This window comes from Ambystoma mexicanum, chromosome 9 (genome assembly GCF_040938575.1).
Source record: "Ambystoma mexicanum isolate Mex_15411 chromosome 9, UKY_AmexF1_1, whole genome shotgun sequence".
In the NCBI taxonomy this organism is placed as follows: Eukaryota; Metazoa; Chordata; class Amphibia; order Caudata; family Ambystomatidae; genus Ambystoma; species Ambystoma mexicanum.
In genome coordinates this window covers 673729381-673748959 of record NC_090931.1, presented here as the reverse complement: position 1 = coordinate 673748959, position 19579 = coordinate 673729381, and the positions used below count along the sequence as shown (strand labels likewise).

Sequence of the window (19579 nt, the reverse complement as noted above, 5' to 3'; positions counted from 1 at the left end):
GATGAGCCCCAACAAGGGCGAAACATGTTTGGGGATGCTTGTGGTCTCGTGCAGAATGGATGTGACCTAGCAGTTCGGGCTGGACTGCCCCTTTTGGGGTGGGGCCAAGCCTGATTTGCATATGGTCTTTCCCCTTCTGTAATGGCTTGGCAGGCGAAGAACGATGGTCTGGAGGGTTGCCCCGAGCAATGCCAGTGGTTAAGATTCAGTCTAAACCTTCCAGCCATCACCTCTTTGTTTTTGCTTTGTCACCCCGAGTGGGACGGGTATGCCCAGACGTGGGTCCCGTGCCTGCTGGGCCTAGAGACCCAAGCTACTCCTCACTGATGAGCCCCAACAAGGGCGAAACATGTTTGGGGATGCTTGTGGTCTCGTGCAGAATGGATGTGACCTAGCAGTTCGGGCTGGACTGCCCCTTTTGGGGTGGGGCCAAGCCTGATTTGCATATGGTCTTTCCCCTTCTGTAATGGCTTGGCAGGCGAAGAACGATGGTCTGGAGGGTTGCCCCGAGCAATGCCAGTGGTTAAGATTCAGTCTAAACCTTCCAGCCATCACCTCTTTGTTTTTGCTTTGTCACCCCGAGTGGGACGGGTATGCCCAGACGTGGGTCCCGTGCCTGCTGGGCCTAGAGACCCAAGCTACTCCTCACTGATGAGCCCCAACAAGGGCGAAACATGTTTGGGGATGCTTGTGGTCTCGTGCAGAATGGATGTGACCTAGCAGTTCGGGCTGGACTGCCCCTTTTGGAGTGGGGCCAAGCCTGATTTGCATATGGTCTTTCCCATTCTGTAATGGATTGGCAGGCGAAGAACGATGGTCTGGAGGGTTGCCCCGAGCAATGCCAGTGGTTAAGATTCAGTCTAAACCTTCCAGTCATCACCTCTTTGTTTTTGCTTTTACAAGTCCCATAATGCAAAATTAAACCCAAGACGTGGTTACTGTCTGACGAATTAAATGGGTAATGTTGGCCTGTCTGCTTGTCCAGCTTCAACTTCCTATTGAAATGCATTGAATTGGGTGCCAAGGGTGGCACTACTGGAAGCTCTTATTATTAATATTATTTTTACAATAATAAATATAAAAGGAATTTGGACATAAGTGCGTGTACCCTCGTTTGTTTTCCATTGAGCGCTGTTAGGTGTTATATCTCATGGGGTTGTCAAGCCTGAGATTCACACATTCTCGCTTTTTAAAAAAGAAGTGACCATATCGGAATGATATATGTTTTCAAAGTATGCCATTTTTCAATGGAGGCAACGGAAGCATATACAGCCTATCATTTTTGTGGGTAAATGATAGTTTAAACGTGGACAAGAAAATAGAAGACAACACTGTGATGTACGAAATCTAATTATTTAATTGAAATGACTTGCCTGTACTGTGGTATTTTCTACAGCGATTATTTAAAACGCTGCTAAATTCATCGATTGCTATGGAATGGCTTATTCATCTAACTTGACAAGAGTGCCGTAAGGCAGTAGTAATCGATTATCGAAAGCTTCGTTTTCCTGCCGGCCGATGCTTTCAGAGATCGTTTGTTCTCACTGCTGAAGCCACGTGGTGTGTTTGTCTGAGCGGTGCCTGGTGCCCTGCAAACCCCTTGCACTGTGATCCTTAAGACCCCCAAGCCTCGCAGTCATGGCACAACTTCAAGCTCGCTTTTTCACCCAAAGCCAGAGGTGAGTGTGGGGAGGGACTGCGATGGCAGAGAGATGAGACCTGAGACCTGAGAATGAGTTCCCCCCAGACGAGAGGAGTGATTGCGTAGACCATTTGGATAAGATCACTCAAATGATTGGAATATGATTATCACGGAGGCATTGGCAGGCATCGCAGGGCTACTGGCCTGATACCCGATGAGATGTTATTCCTAGTTTAAGTACCTTGCCTTTAGGGGATGTGCCTAAACTAGGACTAACTTCTTCACCTCTTGAGCAAGCGCCTGAAGTGGCAGTGCTCTGTTTGTTTACCTGGAACTGCGTAAGCCCTTTACAGACGCTTCTGTGCTTGAGTTCTACATTTCTTTTCATCGCGTGGACCTTATACACGTGCGGTTAGTTGTCGACTAGTGCGCGTCCCCATTACTCTATTTAAAATGAAAAGTTCTTCACCAAGAACTGTGTAAAGGGCATATTGATGACCGGATCAGCCCCATTCCAGGTTTTTCACAAAGTAATAGTTAATGTCTCAAACCAACCGTTGCAAGATCAAGTCAATGAGTGGGGACAGCTGAAGACAAACTTTATATACACGCATTTATTTAATTCATGTGTGTCAGTGATTGGGGTGGGGTGGGTAAAGGCACTCCAAGACTCCGGGTATCCAACCTGGAAGTATTTAATAGGTTGTTCTTAAGGGCAATCTGTAAGCCACTCACTTTTGGGATTGTCTTAGTTTCAGTGCATAGTTTGAGTGAGGGGGTTGCGGTGGGCGACAGCATGGAGGACTGCAGGCTGAGCAGCATTTTGGGAGCACCGACTCCTAGGGGTGAAAATCGCTAGATGGATACAATTAGATGGTATTGTTGGGAATGGATGGATTTTGTACTTATTTAGGAACAAGGTGTAATTTCGAAAAGAAATAACGTAGAAATTAGACTGCACTAGAGAGCACAGGCAGTCCTTGGGTAAGGTGCTGATGCATAAACTAATTGTTGGATGTATTGACATGTACCGGGTAGTGAAGCAGTAAGAGTAGGACCATGTACAGGGGACAGATACAGGCGGATGTTACAATATATTTAACATTCAGAGACTTAGGCCCCTAGCCATACCCCCGGCATTGCTGGGGTCTGTAGCTGACATGGGGTTCTCCTATAGCCTTGTGTATGTTACATTGTGTCCTAACTTCCTATTTTTTTAAAAAAATTCGCATATACTGTTAGGACAGAGCACTGTGCAGGCAAATGGGTGGGGTTGGTCAAACTTTCTCTATTGCCAGTACACCACAGACTGGTATGCCGACTGTGGGCCAAAATGTAAGCTCAACTGTTCTGGTGCTGGAGCTAACACCGAACATACAAACACACTTTCACAAATATATGTATAGATTACATAGTCATTCTGAGGGCAGAATTCGGCAAAGGTGGGTTGGACAGTTATTTGGATCCAAGGTTGCAGTGGGCTCCTTTCATTGCTAGCAGGTGGAGTTTGAGCCTAGTTTTGAAGAATTCAACTCAAGAGAGGCCTTTAATGGCCAGGGGTAGAGCATTCCAGTGGAGTGGGGCCAGTGGCGTGCATTTAGGATTTCTGCTGCCCTAGGCCCGAATAAGTGAATGCGCCCCTACAACTTTACTCCAACTCTGCTAGACACTGCACCTTCACCAGATTCGCCCCTTCAACAAACTCTGTGTTGTCCAAACTACACCCCTTACCCCCATTTTGTCCTCATAACATTATAAGGACATTTTAAGGTTGCAGGGATTAAAATGTTATTGTTTCCTTTCTGTTAATTCAAGTCTGTCGTCGTCTGTTGTTAGTTGAAAGAGTGTTTTCAGAACTCTGTTGCCCAAGATATGGAGAAGGCAGAGTGTTCTACAGTTGAGTGCACTACTGTAACTGTGGCTAATTGTCTGTTCGGTTAGGTACAAAACAATCTTTTGGAGGAAGCCATTACATTTTGCTCACTGTACCTTTCACAGATGGGAAATATCTATTTGCATATCACTTTGTCCCGCCCACATGGGCAGTCCAGCACCGAAATACTATGGCAATTCCAATCAAAGTTGTCTGACAACTAGACACAAGTGGGAAAAGGTTGAAACGAGGAAGTTTTAGTTTCAATGCTAATATCTGGTTTACCTCACAAATTGCCTGCCTTCGCTCTGAGAAGCACCTAGAATGGTCTGTAATATTAATGCAACATAACTACATTTCTACTTTCGGTCTTGTCAAATGGTAAAGTTTAAACATGAATTATATGCAAGTGGTACTGGCACATCTTATAAAAATTTTGAATTAAAAAGAACTCAAGGAAATTCAAGATGGCCGCCGGCAGCGACTAGACGTGCCGACGGCAGCTCCCGCACCCCGAGGCCTTTTCAAAGGGATCCACCACCCCCTGGAGGCCCCGCGCGGTGTCAGAAGACGTAGGGGGCCTTGGAGAACCGGCGGCACTGCGGGCCGACGCGGCGGGTGCCGTAGATCCTGTGATCTCGGCAGGCGGCGGCGGGCGCGGAGCTGCAGACCCCAGGAATTCGGGTGGCCGCGGTGGAGGTGCGGAGGAGGCCTGTACAGGCGGACGGGGGCGTGTCGACTTGCGTGGAGAGGCTGCTGCGGAGGAGGGGAGCCCCGAAGAAAGGGACGCACCCGCCGCCGGCGGTACGAGGCTGAGGGACTTTTGGAGAGGCCTCGCGCAGGAGAAACGGAGAAGCGTCCCACACCTGGAGTAGGAGCAGCGTGTGCCGCTGGCGTTCCGCCTGTAGGGAGGCCCCTGGAGGAGAGTTGGGGGCCCCCGGTTCATCGGCGGAGAGGTGAGGAGCGGGCGGCCCCCCCCGGGGACGGAGAGTTGTAGCGAGGGGGCCCTCCTCCCCCCATATTTTACCGGACCCACGGAGTGGAGGATTGGTCCCCGAGGCGGGGGTTGGGGGACCCCGGGGGGATTCACCCATTGGCCGGGCCTCTGCCATTAGAGAGGTGGTGGGAGCAGTGCTGGGGGGGTGGGGCCCCCCGCCCTTGTTTTCACGGGCGGTCGCCCCTCCTTACTGTGGAATTGGAACTGGCGGGCGGCCCCAGGTGGTGCCCAGTAAAGGTGTTGTGGGCGAGTTGAGGAGCGCTCCCTGTTAGATCCCCCCCCTTTTTTTTTTTTTGATCCCTCGGGCTCCCCGGGTGTGACCTGATGCCCGCAAAGTCCAGGGGCAGGGCGCCGCGCACTGGTCTGAGAGAGGGGGACCCCCTGAGCACCCTCCCCTCATTGTGGTCTGCAGCAATGGAGGCGAGGGGCGACAGCGGGGGGGGACATTGAGCGCCTCAATCCCCCCCCCCAAGTACCCGGAGAGGCGGAGGACCGGGAGCCCCTGACCAGGAGGGATCTCAGGGGTGAGATGCACGCCTTAGGAGAAACTCTAGCCAAAGCCTTCCAGGAGCAATTTCAGCTGTTGAGGTCGGACCTAAATATGGCCCTGGGGGAACTGAAGCAGGAGGTGGCTCAGCTAGGGGAGAGAACCGATATACTGGAAAGAGGCCTACAGGAATTGGGAAAGGACGGTACGGCCAACGGGGAAGCGATTGACCGCCTGGACCTAGCGACCCGCAACCTAGAAATCCAACTGGAGGACTTGGAAAACAGATCGAGACGGGTCAATATAAGGGTGAAGCTACTCCCGGAGTCCGTAACAGATGGGGAGCTGAAGGGAGAGGTGCAAAGACTTTTTATGGGCCTGCTGGGAGGGGAAGACCCCGCGGCTATAGAGTTGGACAGAGTACACAGGGTGGGCCGACCTCCCCGCGGCCCAGGCGCCAGGCCGCGTGATGTGCTGGCAGCATTCTCTAGGTACGCCCAAAAAGAGGCGGTTTTAAGGGCGGCAAGGTCTCGCGAACCACTGCACTATAAGGGACAGGAGATCTCCTTGTTTCAGGACTTGGCTAACAGTACTTTGGTGAAGAGGGGGGCGATGCGCCAGTGCTGAAAGAACTCTCAAGAAAGAATGTCAAATATAAGTGGACCTTCCCGTTTGGGTTAGTGTTCGAATGGGAGGGCGCCCAAAGAAGGGCCACCAGTGTAGAGGAGGCGGCCAACATTATTCACCTGGATCTTGGAGTCTCCGGGGGGGACGCCGTGTGCGATCGGCCCGCTCCGGGGGATGGGGCGAGGCCGTGGGTGTGGTCCACAGTGTGCCCCAACGTAAAGAAGAAGTCGACGCGGAAGCGTCCGCAGGAGGGGAGAGTGGAGCCCGCTCGGGGGGGAGATGAGGGGGGGTCCCCGGACTGGGGGACTTCCAGCTGATACAGTGGATGTGGCTGATATAGTGGATGTGGCTGACGCGGGGGGGAGGAGGATGTGAAAGGGGGTGGTGGGAAGTTGGCTATGATTGGAAAAGGGGAGGGGGCGGGGATGCACTTCTTGGATCATGCAAGGACGAGAGAGTCCGGGGGAAGGGGAGGGGACATGCGGGAGGCCTCCCGAGTTGGGGTTGGGGGGGCTGTGGGGAGGGCTGGGGAGGGGCGTTAGTTGTGGGACGGGGGAAGGGGGTGTGTTTAGGGGGGAGGGAGGGAGGTTGGTACCTGCAGCACTTATCATGGGAGAATCACCCTACGAGCCTGGCATTTACAGAGCCACACCAAGGGAAGCGTGGTTGGGGGTGAGGCCCCCTATATATATATATATTTTTTTTCTTCTTTTTGCATTCTCCCGATGCCTCAGGGTGCAAGTTACGGCGGGCACGTCGTGATGTCCAGTTGTTTCCTTCAAGTGGCAAACTCATAATGTGAGGGGGCTCAATTCCCCCCTTAAGCGTACAAAGCTGGAGCATTTTGTTAGATCCCATAAGCCGGACGTGTTGGCCCTTCAGGAGACCCACCTGAGGAAACGAGATCAAGCCCGGCTGCGACTTAAGGGCTTTCCCCAGATTTACTTTGCGTCAGGCCCCACGAAAAAGCGGGGGGTGGCCATTGCCTTTGGTAGAGGCACGGACTTCCAGCTCCAGGAAGCTCTGAGGGATAGTGATGGGAGGTTCGTGTTGGTTAAGGGGACCATATTGGGTTCACGCTACACTATTGGGTCCATATATGCGCCTAACGTGGGTCAGGACCAGTTTTTACGGGAGCTCTTAAACATTATTGAGAACTTCGCTAGGGGACAGGTGGTGTTGTTGGGGGATTTCAACATTGCCTGGGACAGAGTTGGGGATCGTTCCAGGAGTGGAGACGGGGGGGGGGGCGGGCAGTGGCCTCCTCCCAGTTGAGGGAGAGATGGAAGCGGGCTGGCCTCCGGGATGTCTGGCGGTCGCTGCGGGGGAGGGAGGAGGGCTTCACTTTCCTGTCTGATGTACATAGGACACAATCCCGAATTGATTACATTTGGGTGTCGGCTAGTCTGGTGGGGGCGGTGAAGGCGGTGGAGGTGGGGCCACCGGGGGTAGCGGATCACAGGGTCGTAGAGATGGTCCTTAAGCTGGGGAGACGTAGGCCAGGGGTGTGGAGCTGGAGATTTCCGAACGGGCTTTTGAGAGACCCCGTGATTTGCGGTGAGCTGGAAGTTAGGATTCAAGAATTTTTCGGGAACAATCCCCCCTCCGATACAAGCTTGGGTACGAGGTGGGACGCCTTTAAGGCGACTCTTAGGGGGGATCTTATCGCCCTACAGGCGGAAAGGAATAAGCGGCTCAGGGGCCTGTAGGCCCAACTGGAGGGAGAGGTGGAGGTCGCCAGAGCCCAACTGCGGATCACTCCCACGAGGAGAGCCTTCAAGGCATATAGGCTGGCGGAGGGCCAACTGGGGATTCTGCGGAATAAGAGGGCGGAAGAAGCTATGCTCAGAACAAGACAAACATTTTACGCTAAGGCCAATAAAGCGGGCACCCTGCTGGCTCGTCTGTTGAGGGGACAAAGGGATCGGAGGGCCGTAACCGCACTGAAAGATCTAGGTGGTGGGCGTCTTACCCGGAACGATGAGATAAGGGAGAGATTCGTGGAATTCTATGAGGCCTTGTACTCCTCCCAGGGTCCACCCCCTCGTTTACAGGAGGGATTTTTGGAGGGCCTGCCTCTCCCGCGGGTATCCAGGGAAGTGGCAGAGGAGCTGGGCCGCCTCATTGCGGAAGACGAGGTGAGGGCTGTTATTGCCGCTCTTCCTCGTGATAAGGCACCGGGCCCTGACGACTATCCTGCTTCTTTTTATAAAAAGTTTTCTCACCTCCTGGTCCCACACTTGACGCAGCTGTTTAATGCGTTTGATAAAGAGGGCGGCATATCCTGGACGATGGAGGAAGCTAAGATCACCCTTATTCATAAGGCAGGGAAAGACCCGGAGGACTGTACCTCGTATCGCCCTATTGCTCTTATCAATACCGAAGCAAAAATTTTCACTAAGGTTTTGGCACGGCGCCTGGAAAAGCATCTTCCAACTCTGATCCATCAGGATCAGTCGGGGTTTGTTTTGGGACGGCAAACAGCAGATAATATCAGAAGGGTGGCGCATCTTGTTGAGAAATCCCGCAAAACAGGTACACCGGCGATCCTTCTGGCGCTTGACGCCGAGAAGGCGTTTGACCGGGTTGAGTGGGCCTTCCTGTTCCGGGTGATGGAGAAGATGGGGCTCGGTGAGGGCTTTATCAACCTGGTCGCCGCTAATTATAAAAATCCCATTTCACGCATTCTGGTTAACTGAGAGGTATCTAGACCTTTTAGGCTTCAGAGGGGGACGAAACGGGGGTGCCCCCTCTCCCCATTGCTGTTTGCTATCTATCTGGAACCCCTCCTACTGGTGATCCGCCAGACAACGGAGATCGAGGGGATACCTTTTGGAGGGGAACAACATAAAATCGCGGCCTTCGCAGATGACATGTTGCTTACACTTACTAACCCCAGAGAGTCCCTCCCAGCTTGCATAGCACTATTATCCTCCTTCGGGGAGGCATCGGGCCTGCGGGTCAATGTCCAGAAATCGGAACTTATGAATCTTTACCTGCGGGAGGAGGAGGCGCGGGTTGTAAGGGACCTATCCCCCTTCAGGTGGAGCCCCTCGGGATTGCGGTATTTGGGAGTTAGGATCACCCCCTCACTGGCTGGCTGGATTGGAGCGAATTATGACCCCCTGCTTTTAGCAATCCGGAAAGACCTGCGGAGATGGGGGACCCTTCCGATCTCCTGGCTGGGCCGGGGGGCGGTGCTCAGGTTGGTTGTTCTTCCCCGGTTCTCTACCTTTTTCAAGCCATCCCACTGAGGGTGCCTGAAACGTTCTTTAAGAGGCTGGATAGGTTGGTACGGGGTTTCGTATGGGGGGGGGGGAAAGCGCGTATATCCAGACAGCTGCTCACTGCCTCCAGAGATAGAGGGGGTTTAGCCTTCCCCGATTTCCGCCGTTATCACGATGCAGCTCAGCTCAGGATAATTAGGGAATGGTTTTCGAAAGAGTACTTAAAACACTGGGTGAGGATGGACAGGGCGGTGGCAGGCATCATCTGGGAGAGGTTCTCTGGCTCCCGCGACGGCTGCGCCCCTCGCACATCTACTTGAGCGACATCACAAAAAATGTGTTTGACTGCTGGGATCGGTCTGTGCTAAAAGGGGGGATCTCGTCTTTTCCTTCGCCGTTCACCCCTATCTTCCGGAACGGGGATTTTACCCCAGGGATGGAAAAGGGAGCGTTTCTGGCTTGGGAGGAGGGGGGTTGCAGGACACTGAGGGACATGTTCAGTGGTGAGAGAGTGAAATCGTTTGTGGAATGTAAAAATGAATTTGGTGTGGGAGAAAGAGAGAGGCACCGATACTTTCAAATTCGCCACTGGGTGATGTCTCCGGCTGTTAGGCAGGCGGCGACAAGAGATCTGACCCACTTTGAAAGGTTCTTCGCAACTCACGGGGGCATAAAGGGACTAGTCTCGGACCTATACCAACAACTTGAGAGGGGTAACCCAAGCATCAAGTGGACCTATATGACAAAGTGGGAGAATAACACAGGGGTCAGCATGGAACAGGCAGACTGGGAGAGATTATGGGCACGGATACCCAAGCTAGCGAAAGCGATCCAGGTTAGGGAAATGTGGTACAAATGCTTGGTGGGTTGGCACTACACTCCCGCCCACCTACATGCAATGAACTCCGCCGTTTCAGGAGAATGCTGGAGGGGATGTGGGGATAGGGGCACAGCTACACATATCTGGTGGGACTGCCCTGTTATACAGCCCTTCTGGGACGATCTTAAGACAGCCATCGCTCAGGCATTGGGAGGAGGCCCCCTCCGAAACCCACGCGAGATATTGCTGGGGAAGACTGGGAGGGAGGAGGGCGTGGGGGTAGAGGAGACCGGACGGGGATGCAGCAAAGCTAGGGTGATATTCATACTGGCAGCTCTTTCTCTCATTGCGCAGAGGTGGAAGGGGGCTGCGATCCCGACAGAGCAAGAGTGGCTGAGAAAGCTATGGGATATAGTCTCGTTGGAGTGGGCCTCCTATGCTGCAGAGGATAAATTGGGCTCTTTTTACGCGGACTGGGGGGTGACCCTGGAATTCTTAAAAGGCGACTTTAGAGCCCAATGGTGTCCACAGAGACTAAGATTATTGGACATATACGATTTGATGGAGGCCCGGGGGTGAAGAGAATGAGAAGTGACTCTTAGGTGCTGCAACACGGGGGGGAGGGTGGGAGGGATGGGTCGTAGTTTATAAGTATGTTACTGTTTATGTTCATTGATGTTTGTTTCTTTCCTTTTTTGAAAAACGAATAAATAGAAGTTTAAAAAAAAAAAAAAAGGACTCAACCCCATTCTCGTAGTTACAGCTCTGTGTTGGCAGGGAGCAAAATGGAAATAAGGCAAGTTAACTGCTGCAGCTGATGTAGCTCCAATCCCTTGGGATGGAAAGCCATTAGAATATGGCAAAATCACAAGTGAAGTTTGTTAAACTCTGCCCAGGCATAAACGCCTCAATAGAGTATAGACAGTTGGAGAAGGTTCTTGGCATCTTTGTCTGTGCATTCTCATGGTGGAGAAATGGATCAGGATGACCCTGAACATTCATGTCTGGGAAGCAATAGCATTCCTAGAAGCTGCACAATGCTGGCACCTTTTAAAACGTATGAAGTGGTACATGGTTGTTTACATCATTGCTGTTTGTGCAATTGTTCAAAATACCCAAGACTCCAAGAGTAAAATTGAGCAATGGATCGGGTGTTCCAGCACTATATTACCTTTTGTGGGTGTGGTTTAATCTATGGGTCTTGCTAGCTTGTCTTTAAGGTAATTTAAAATGTTTTTTTTTTAACTCTGTAGAGTTGGTCGAACTGTACAATACATAGGAACATTTTGAGATTTGTGGGTATAGATATCTTGCTGTAGTTTGAAGTACTGCATTGTATTAAAAAATATAATTAATGTAAAGATTACTTCATGCATTGTGCAACATACTTTGCAGTTGGTTCTCCCGGTAGTACTGAGCGTGCAGCAGAATGTCATCAAAGATGCATGATAAACCCAGCAGGGATGCCATTCGCCATTTGCTTGTTTAGAACTGAGCAGCTTCTGTAAAGATGGCTGAACATATATCTTTACGGGACACCTTTATCGCTGTGAAACACTACTTTTGGCACACAGTTTTTGTTCCCACCCTTTATGGCTTTGGGTATCCTTTCACAGGTTTCTTGATGCACTTGCACATTCAGATTTACTCTTTACCAGTTTAACTTCTCTATGATCTATTTCATGCTTGCACCTTTTGGGAGGCCGAAGACCTCTGAAATGTGGGGCTAGGGAGGGAAATTAGTACTTGCTTCTGAACTTCATTTTAGTGCCATCTTTGGGAGTTATGTGCTTGACTTAAGCATAGGCATGCGTTTAATATTGTAAAATGATGCATCATTTTCAACATTTACTTTTCTGAAGGGAAAGTTTAAAAAATGCATGGCGTGTATCATGGCGTGTATTTGAATATAAAAGTGATTGCTTAACACAGTATGTGTGTATTGATTAGAAAGAACTCAATCGATAATGTGAAGTGGCACCAATAATGCCAATGAGTTTTTGGCTGTTTTGCATATCAAAGAGCATTTTGGGAAGGTAAGAATGACCAAAGAGCTTTATATCTTGTCATATATGCCTTTTAGTGATTCAGTCATATAACTGAAATACCTAAAGCACACTGAGTTTGGTATGCGTTTGCTTTTTACATTAAAAAAAAAATTGTTTTTTTTTTTAAACTAAACTCACCCTAACAATGAACCTTTTTAAATATCAAGCATAATACATGTTTGGCCATCAAAGACTTTTGCTGTCTGAGTGGAATGACTGCTAACAACTCAAAATTACTTGCAGTGTTGTGGATCAGCCACACTCTGAGAAACAAAAGTGGGAGGAGGAATGAAGTGTCGGAAGGCATAGAGGAGGTTGTGGAACCTTGTAAAGATGCAAGGAGCACAGAGTGTGAGAAAGTAAGATGCATTCAGCCAGGTAGCTGGGGGGGAAAGAACATGGATGGATTTAAAGCGAGTGACCGAATGACGTCTGTGGGAGCAGAATTGCCTGAACATTTTTGATTTTATTTCTTTTAAATATAAAAATGCTGGTACATTTATTTCTGAAAATGAGTTCTGATAAGTAGACCCCAGTTTCGTAATGTTCATGCTGAAACATAGTGCAAACATGTAACTACTGAGCCTGTCTATTGGCACCTCTCAGCAGCTTCCTTGTAGCTTGACAACCTGATCGTCGCAAAGTGATGTGCATTTCTGCCGACCACCTGATGGACCCCCACATTTCCAGCATCCTGGATTTGCCTTTAACCGTGGATAGCTCTGATCTAAAATTATGTAATTGTGTACTTCCAGAGCCTGATGGCAAACTAAACTCTAAATATAAGCAAGGCTCTGTGTTTTCCATTTTCAGAAAAGCAGGTATTTCTTCTTGGTTCCTGTGCTGTCAATCAAGCACAGCAGGCCAATTGCATTGCAGTGTGGCAACATGGAGAGTGTAAAGGTGGTGTAAAAAAATGGCTTTGAAGTCCTTCTAATTGACAACATATATCTTAGTTCAGCAGCAATCACAGGAGCAGCGATTTTGCTATTATGATAAAAAGGAGCTGACATTGATGTGGAATAACTCAGTTCCATATGTGTCCTGTATGTATGTATGCATGTGATGTGTTTTTTTAATAATTGATTTTTTTCATTCAACTAAGTACAGAAAAATACTGATAGCATATTATCTTTTCATATGATCATTAATAAATGTGGATAATAAACACAGATATAATGGCCCAAAAATAGTATGGAAATGGCAGAAAAAGAATTACTATATAACTGGGAGCCTTAAATATGTCCCGTCTGTTTTGGACCTGGTGGTCTCTGGGGAATCTTCAATTATTCTGGCTAAAACATATTGGCAGGGCTCACAATTTGCACTCGCCAATGACTAGTGATAATGGACTCTTGGTGAGTAAGAAATGATGTGCTGTGTAGTGTGTATGTGGAGAATTGAGGTGGCAAGTCACTTTTTATGTCTGCTAGTAGCTTGCAGTTTGACATTTGTCCCCCTGTTGTTGGTGTCATATTATTGTCAGCTTGGTTGCTAATTACTCATCTCACTGACGGGGCCTTCTGTGTATCAGCATCTAGGACTGGGTTTCACTCAGAGCAACTATTTTGGCCCAGCTCAGGAAACCCTTATTTTATATTTCTTTATTGATAATCACATAACATACATTTTGTGAATCATTGCATGTAGATCTAATCTTAATCCTCACTTGTTACATAGCCATTGGCAGTAGTACCTCATTTCGCAAATACCCTACACCCAAATCCATAGGCAATTTATTCAATCACATTAAAATAATGAGGCATCTTTTTCATTCACGTTTACAAGCTAGGCAGTTCATGGAAGCATTCAATTAGCTGAGTCCAGTTTTGTGTCCAATAATTCATCCCATAACCAGTCAAATGAATCTTGCTCCCCTGCCTCTTCCTGTCAAAGTCATCCTTACGTGTAACCCATTTAGTTATATTGTTTTTCCACATCTGCATTGAGAAGGAGCGAGTACATTTCCATTGTTGAGCTATCTGAGACTTTGCCAGTATTAATCCCAGAAGTACAAACCTAGTTATTAATACTATGATGAATCGCAGGAATTCATGTCTTCTCCCAAGGAGGGGTATTTAGGGGTGGGTGGGGTCTGTGAGGCTAGGAAGACCTGCTCTGCAATACCCTCCCTAGGGGTAGAGGTAAAGGGTAGAGGTAAGTGGGACCTCACTGGGGTAGACTCCCCGTTTGGCGGCAAGGACTCCTCTTTCCATGAGGAGCTCCCTTGATGACCTATCAAAATAACATCTTCAAACCATTCTGGTAAAAATACGTGAAGAGACAACCAGTATGTGTTATTGCCAACAGGGAATAGAAGAGTACCCTTTAAGTCCCCATACTACTGGGACGAAGAAGAGGACATATGGCGGAGAAGAACTAGTTACTCTTACCTTGTAACGTTCTTTCGATGGGATGTTCCTCCGACGTATTCCTTATCTTAGATAGAAATCCTTCAGCTTTGCTGGCCTCGGAAAATTTTTTCGCCAGAGGGCGCTGCGCGTCGATGATCGCCGAGTCGATGACCCTCGACGGCCTCCGTGCCGACGTCGACGTCATCCTGCCTATAAAGGCCGCGCGCAGCGTCCGTTGCTCAGTTCCGTTTTGTAGTCCCCAGTAATGTTTTTGGATTAGACTAATCACCTTGAAGGAGCATAGGCTGCAAACCCACAGGAAGTCATACTGCGGGGATGGATGGGAGGGTCGATAAGGAATACGTCGGAGGAACATCCCATCGAAAGAACGTTACAAGGTAAGAGTAACTAGTTCTTCGAAGGGATTGTGTCCTCCGACGTATTCCTTATCTTAGATAGACTCCCATAGCAGTGGTATTGTGACTGGAGGCGGGAGTAATAAAAGTTATGTTACCCTTCCAGAATGGACAGAGTGTAACACAGCCTTGCCGAATCTAGTTTCTTGACTAGAGGAGGAATCCAGGCTATAGAATTTGGTAAATGTATGTGCGGACGACCATGTGGCAGCCGCACATATATCTCGAATTGGCACCCCTCTTTGAAGGGCTGAGGATGTTGCGATACCCCTGGTAGAATGAGCCCTTAGATTTTGAGGAGGCTCCTTTCCTGCCAATTTGTAGCACTCCAGAATGGCTAAAATAATCCATCTGGAGATGGTTTGTTTTGTTATTGGAAGGCCCAACTTATGTCCTGCATAACCTACAAAGAGTTGGTCTGCTTGTCTGATCTTAGCCAATCTGCTGATATAGAAGCTCAAGGCTCGCTTAGGGTCCAGCCTGTGCAGTCTCTCTTCCTCCTTCCCCGGATGAGGAGGAGGGTAGAAAGAAGGTAATATAATCTTCTGAGTGATGTGAAACTCCGAGACTACCTTCGGGAGGAAGTTAGGCTTCACCTGAAGAACAACTTTGTCCTTGTAAAAGATTGTATGTGGAGGTTTACACGATAAGGCTTGCAACTCGCTAACCCTTCTAGCAGATGTCAATGCTATTAGCAAAACAGTTTTGAGGGTGAGAAGCTTCAATGAACAAGAGTGTAGTGGTTCAAAAGGGGCACCCTTTAGGAAGTTTAAAATTAGGTTTAAATCCCATAAGGGAACTTGAAAAGGTTTCGGGGGATAAACATTAGTTAATCCTTTTAGGTATTGTATTACCAATGGAATTTTGAAGTATGAAGGCTCCTCTGCAGTGCGCTTAAAGATTGATAGCGCTGCGAGATAGCCCTTAATTGTGCCAACCTGTAGGCCTGAATTAGCCAGGTAAAGTAAGAATGACAACACCATAGGTGTACCACAAGAAAAGGGTTCAATATTCTTTTCTCTGCACCAGCTGCAAAATTTGTTCCAACGGCAGCGGTATAGAGTTTTAGTTGCCGGCCTTCTGGCCGAAAGCAACACCTCCATAACATCATCCGGAAGGTCCCAATCCTTGTACCTCAACCTTTCAGACACCAAGCGTGAAGGTTGAGGGTCTTGATGGCTGGATGGAGAACCTGACCTTCCTTCTGCGAGAGAAGATCCTCTCTGTATGGCAGTCGAATTGGAGGGCAGATGGACATGTCTAGAAGGTCCGGGTACCACGTTCTCCTGGCCCAATCCGGGGCAATTAGGATCATGGTCTTCCGAAACCTTCTCAACCTCCTGATCATTTGAGGAATGACAGGGACCGGAGGGAACGCGTACAGAAGTGGGAACTCCCAGTCCACTACGAACGCATCTCCTAGAGCTCCTCTCGGGGGAAATTCCCTTGAGCAAAATCTGTCGCACTTCCTGTTGATACTGGTGGCGAACAGATCCACTTGAGGGGTTCCCCAAAGGGCGAAGATCTCTTGAAGGACTTCCTGAGCTATCTCCCACTCGTGAGAGACTGTGCTCTGCCTGCTCAGAGCGTCCGCTGTCAAGTTCTTCTCTCCGGCTAGGTGAATTGCCGATAGAGAGATTCCTTCCTGAATTGCCCAAAACCAGAGCTGCATCGCCTCTCTGCACAGTGGTAGTGAGCCTACGCCTCCTCTTTTGTTGAGGTAGTGCATGGCCACTGTATTGTCCGTCATTATTAGGACGTTTCTTCCCCGTACAGACGGCAGAAAAGCCTTCAGCGCTAGTCTGATGGCTCTCAGCTCCAACAGGTTGATATGTAGTCTGGACTCCGATGGAGACCAACGACCGCTGATGGTCAAGTCGTTGGCGTGAGCTCCCCACCCCGTGAGTGAGGCATCCGTGACTACTGTTATCTCCGGCCATGGTTGCCAAAACATTTCTCCTTTCAGGATGTTCTCCCGACAGGCCCACCACTGAAGGTCTCGGGCTACTTTGACCGGGATCCGAAGGAGATCTGTCATCCTTCCTGAGAACTGTGACCACTGAGTTCTCAGTGCCCACTGGAGGGATCTCATTCTCAGGCGAGCCTCCGGCACGAGGAATATGCAGGATGCCATGAGGCCTAGCAACCTCAGAAAGTCGTAGGCTGGGAGATATTGGGCATTCTGAAATCTGATGACCATCTGCAGAATATCTCGAGCCCTCACCTCTGGTGGCAAGGCTTTTCCCAGGGAAGTGTCCAGGACTGCTCCAATGAATTGGAGTCTCTGTGATGGTATCATCTGTGACTTCTTTAAATTGAGGGAGAAGCCCAGCTTGTGAAGGAAGTGGCAAACATAATCTAGTTGTCTCTGAGCCTGTTCCGAAGATACAGCTCTGATCAACCAATCGTCTAGGTAAGGGTAGACATGAATCCCTTCCCTCCTTAGACTTGCAGCCACAACCGACATTAGCTTGGTAAAGACCCTCGGGGCGGAGGTTAGCCCAAATGGCAGAACTCGAAATTGATAATGAGAGCTGCCAATTGCGAACCTCAGGTATCTCCTGTGCCTGGGATGGATCGGCACATGGAAATAAGCGTCCTGGAGGTCTAGAGATACCAACCAGTCCTGAAGCTGGAGGGCCTGAAGGATCTGAGAGAGAGTCACCATCTTGAACTTGTCCTTTCGGAGGAATTTGTTCAATTCCCGTAAGTCTAAGATGGGTCTCAGTCCTCCGTCCTTCTTCGGTATTATGAAGTAGGGGGAGTACCAACCCTTGTTCCTTTCCGCTACAGGTACCAGTTCTATGGCACCTTTCTCTAGCAGGTCTAAAACCTCCTGCAAGAGGAGCGGATCTGGAAGCTTCAAAGGGTTGTTCCCCGGTGGATGACTCTGAGGGATATGTAGGAAGGGCAGGCAGTAACCTTGGGCTACTGTCTCCAGAGCCCAAGCATCTGACGTAATAGCCTGCCATTCCGTCAGATGGTGAGTTAACCTGCCCCCTACTGGTGTTCTGTGAGGGGAGACCTCAGAGTGGTTTTGAAGCGGCTGATGCAGTTGCCGAAGGTAAAGTGGCTCCTGCTCCTGCGGGTGCGGCTTTCTTTCCCCTACCCCGTCCACCACGGGTAAATCTTCCTTGGCCTCTTTGAGCCGGTCGTCCCCTGCCCCTTCCATATGAGGAATAGTAACGAAAGGACCGTCCTCTCCACGATGATCCCGAAGGACGAAAGGTATTCTGACGGATAGCAGCTCCCAATGACTTGGCTGCTGCCTTGGACGTTTGCAGTTTCTCCAAACTGTCATCCGCCTTCTTTCCAAAGAGGGTAGAACCGTCAAAGGGCATATTCAAAAGCCTGGTCTGCACGTCAGAGGCAAAACCAGACTTCCTCAACCACGCATGCCTGCGGATTGTGGTACTTGCCGCCATGGCCCTGCTGATACTGTCAGCAGAATCTAGGCCAGTTTGTAGGGTCTCGCACATCGCATCTTTACCATCCCTGATGATGTTTAAAAATGCGTCCCTTTCCTCTCCTTCTTGGAGGCAGTCAGCCGCTGATGAAGCGCACTCCCAAAGGGTGTGGCTGAACCTAGCGAGCGTACAGGTCGCGTTAATAGACTTTAACGCCATGCTACAGGCAGAAAAAACCTTCTTAGCCATGGCATCATATTTTTTGTCATCCCTATCCTGCGGAGCAGTGGGGTATGCAGATGTGCTGCCTGATGAGGTTGCAGCCTGTACAACCAAGCTCTCAGGAGTAGGGTGTTTTGACAAATATTCAGGGTCAGAACTAGCCACCCTGTATTTTGTTGACAGTTTTTTATTTACTGCCGGGATAATTTCTGGCGTTTCCCAGTTTGTCAAAATCCTTCTCTGTAGAGCAGAGTGAAATGGAACCACAGGATCCTCCTGTGGGCCCTTGTCCAGTATGTCAGTGAGGTCATCCTGCTGAAAGGCAGGAGAAGGTGCAGACCAACCCATAAATTCTATGATTCTAGACATCAGAGCTCTATATGGAGTCTCCGCATGTTCTCCTGGGTCTGGTTTGATAAATTCTGCTTCAGGAGAAGTGTCCAAGCCACTAGCTTCCTGAAGTGCATCCTGAAGATTTTTTAATCTTCCTTCCTCAGAGGCGAAAGTCTCTGGCTCTGGTGATGTGGTCCTCTGTAAATCAATATCTTGGTCTGAATCCTCCCTTTCCTCAAAAATCGAGGTTAAAGGGGGATACATTGGTTTTTGGAATGGTATAAACCCCATTTCCAATGCAGAAGGAGCCATCATCACAGGCCTTGAAAACGTCGATGTCGTCGACACCGACGTGAAAGTACTCGAAGGCGCCGTGAAAAGCGTCGAGAAATGTGTACTAGGCCTCGAAGAACTCGAAAGGATCGGAGTCTTGCTCGAGAACGACGTCGACGTTCTCGGCGTCGAGTCGGAGGTCTTTTGTCTAACCGTTGGCTGTGGAGTAGCCGTGGTTCTTTCCTTCACCGGCGTCGATATCGGCGTCGACGTCGGCGTCGACTCGATCGACTGATGCGCCGATGAATCCTTCGACAACGGCGTCGATGGCGCCGACCTCTGTTTCGAAGGAGTTTTCGACGATGGCGTCGATGATGCTTTATCTCCCGATGGCTCGAGGCGCTTTCGGGTTGACTTTTCCGCCGGGTACTGCGACTCGCGGCGTTTAGATTTTTTGGGTTTTTTACCCGGGGTATCACCCTCAGCTGTCTTCGAGGGGGACGAGGCCGCTTTCTCGAAGACGCTTAGCATCTTTTTCCTGAATTCCTCCCACTCAGCTTGCGAGCTGCGTTTTGTGGGGCAATGAACTCTCTCAGGAGAACTCGACGAAGATGACGAAGGGGATCTCCTACGTCTCTTCTTCGAGTGTCTCGATGTCGACGAGTGGTGGGAGCCACTTCGTGATCTAGATCGAGAGTGTTTTTTATGGTGAGGAGACGAACGTCTCGACTCTACCGAAGAAGCTTTCGAGGAAGTTAAAGTTGACCTACCTCTCTCGAGCTTCCCCCTACGCTCCTTCAAGGCTTTCGCCGTCATGGAAAGGCATTCCTCACACTCCGAACTCTGGTGCGTG

At 49.6% G+C, this 19579-nt stretch overlaps 1 protein-coding gene across 1 annotated transcript in view; it reads left to right on the top strand.

The window, feature by feature from the left end:
- Positions 1 to 1432: 1432 nt before the first annotated feature.
- Positions 1433 to 19579, top strand: part of WDR12 (WD repeat domain 12) — a 484520-nt gene continuing 466373 nt past the window's right edge. The window contains exon 1 of the mRNA XM_069615517.1: positions 1433 to 1679. Coding sequence (XP_069471618.1) covers positions 1639 to 1679 — 41 coding nt within the window. The 5' untranslated portion in view covers positions 1433 to 1638. The remainder of the gene's footprint in view (positions 1680 to 19579) is intronic.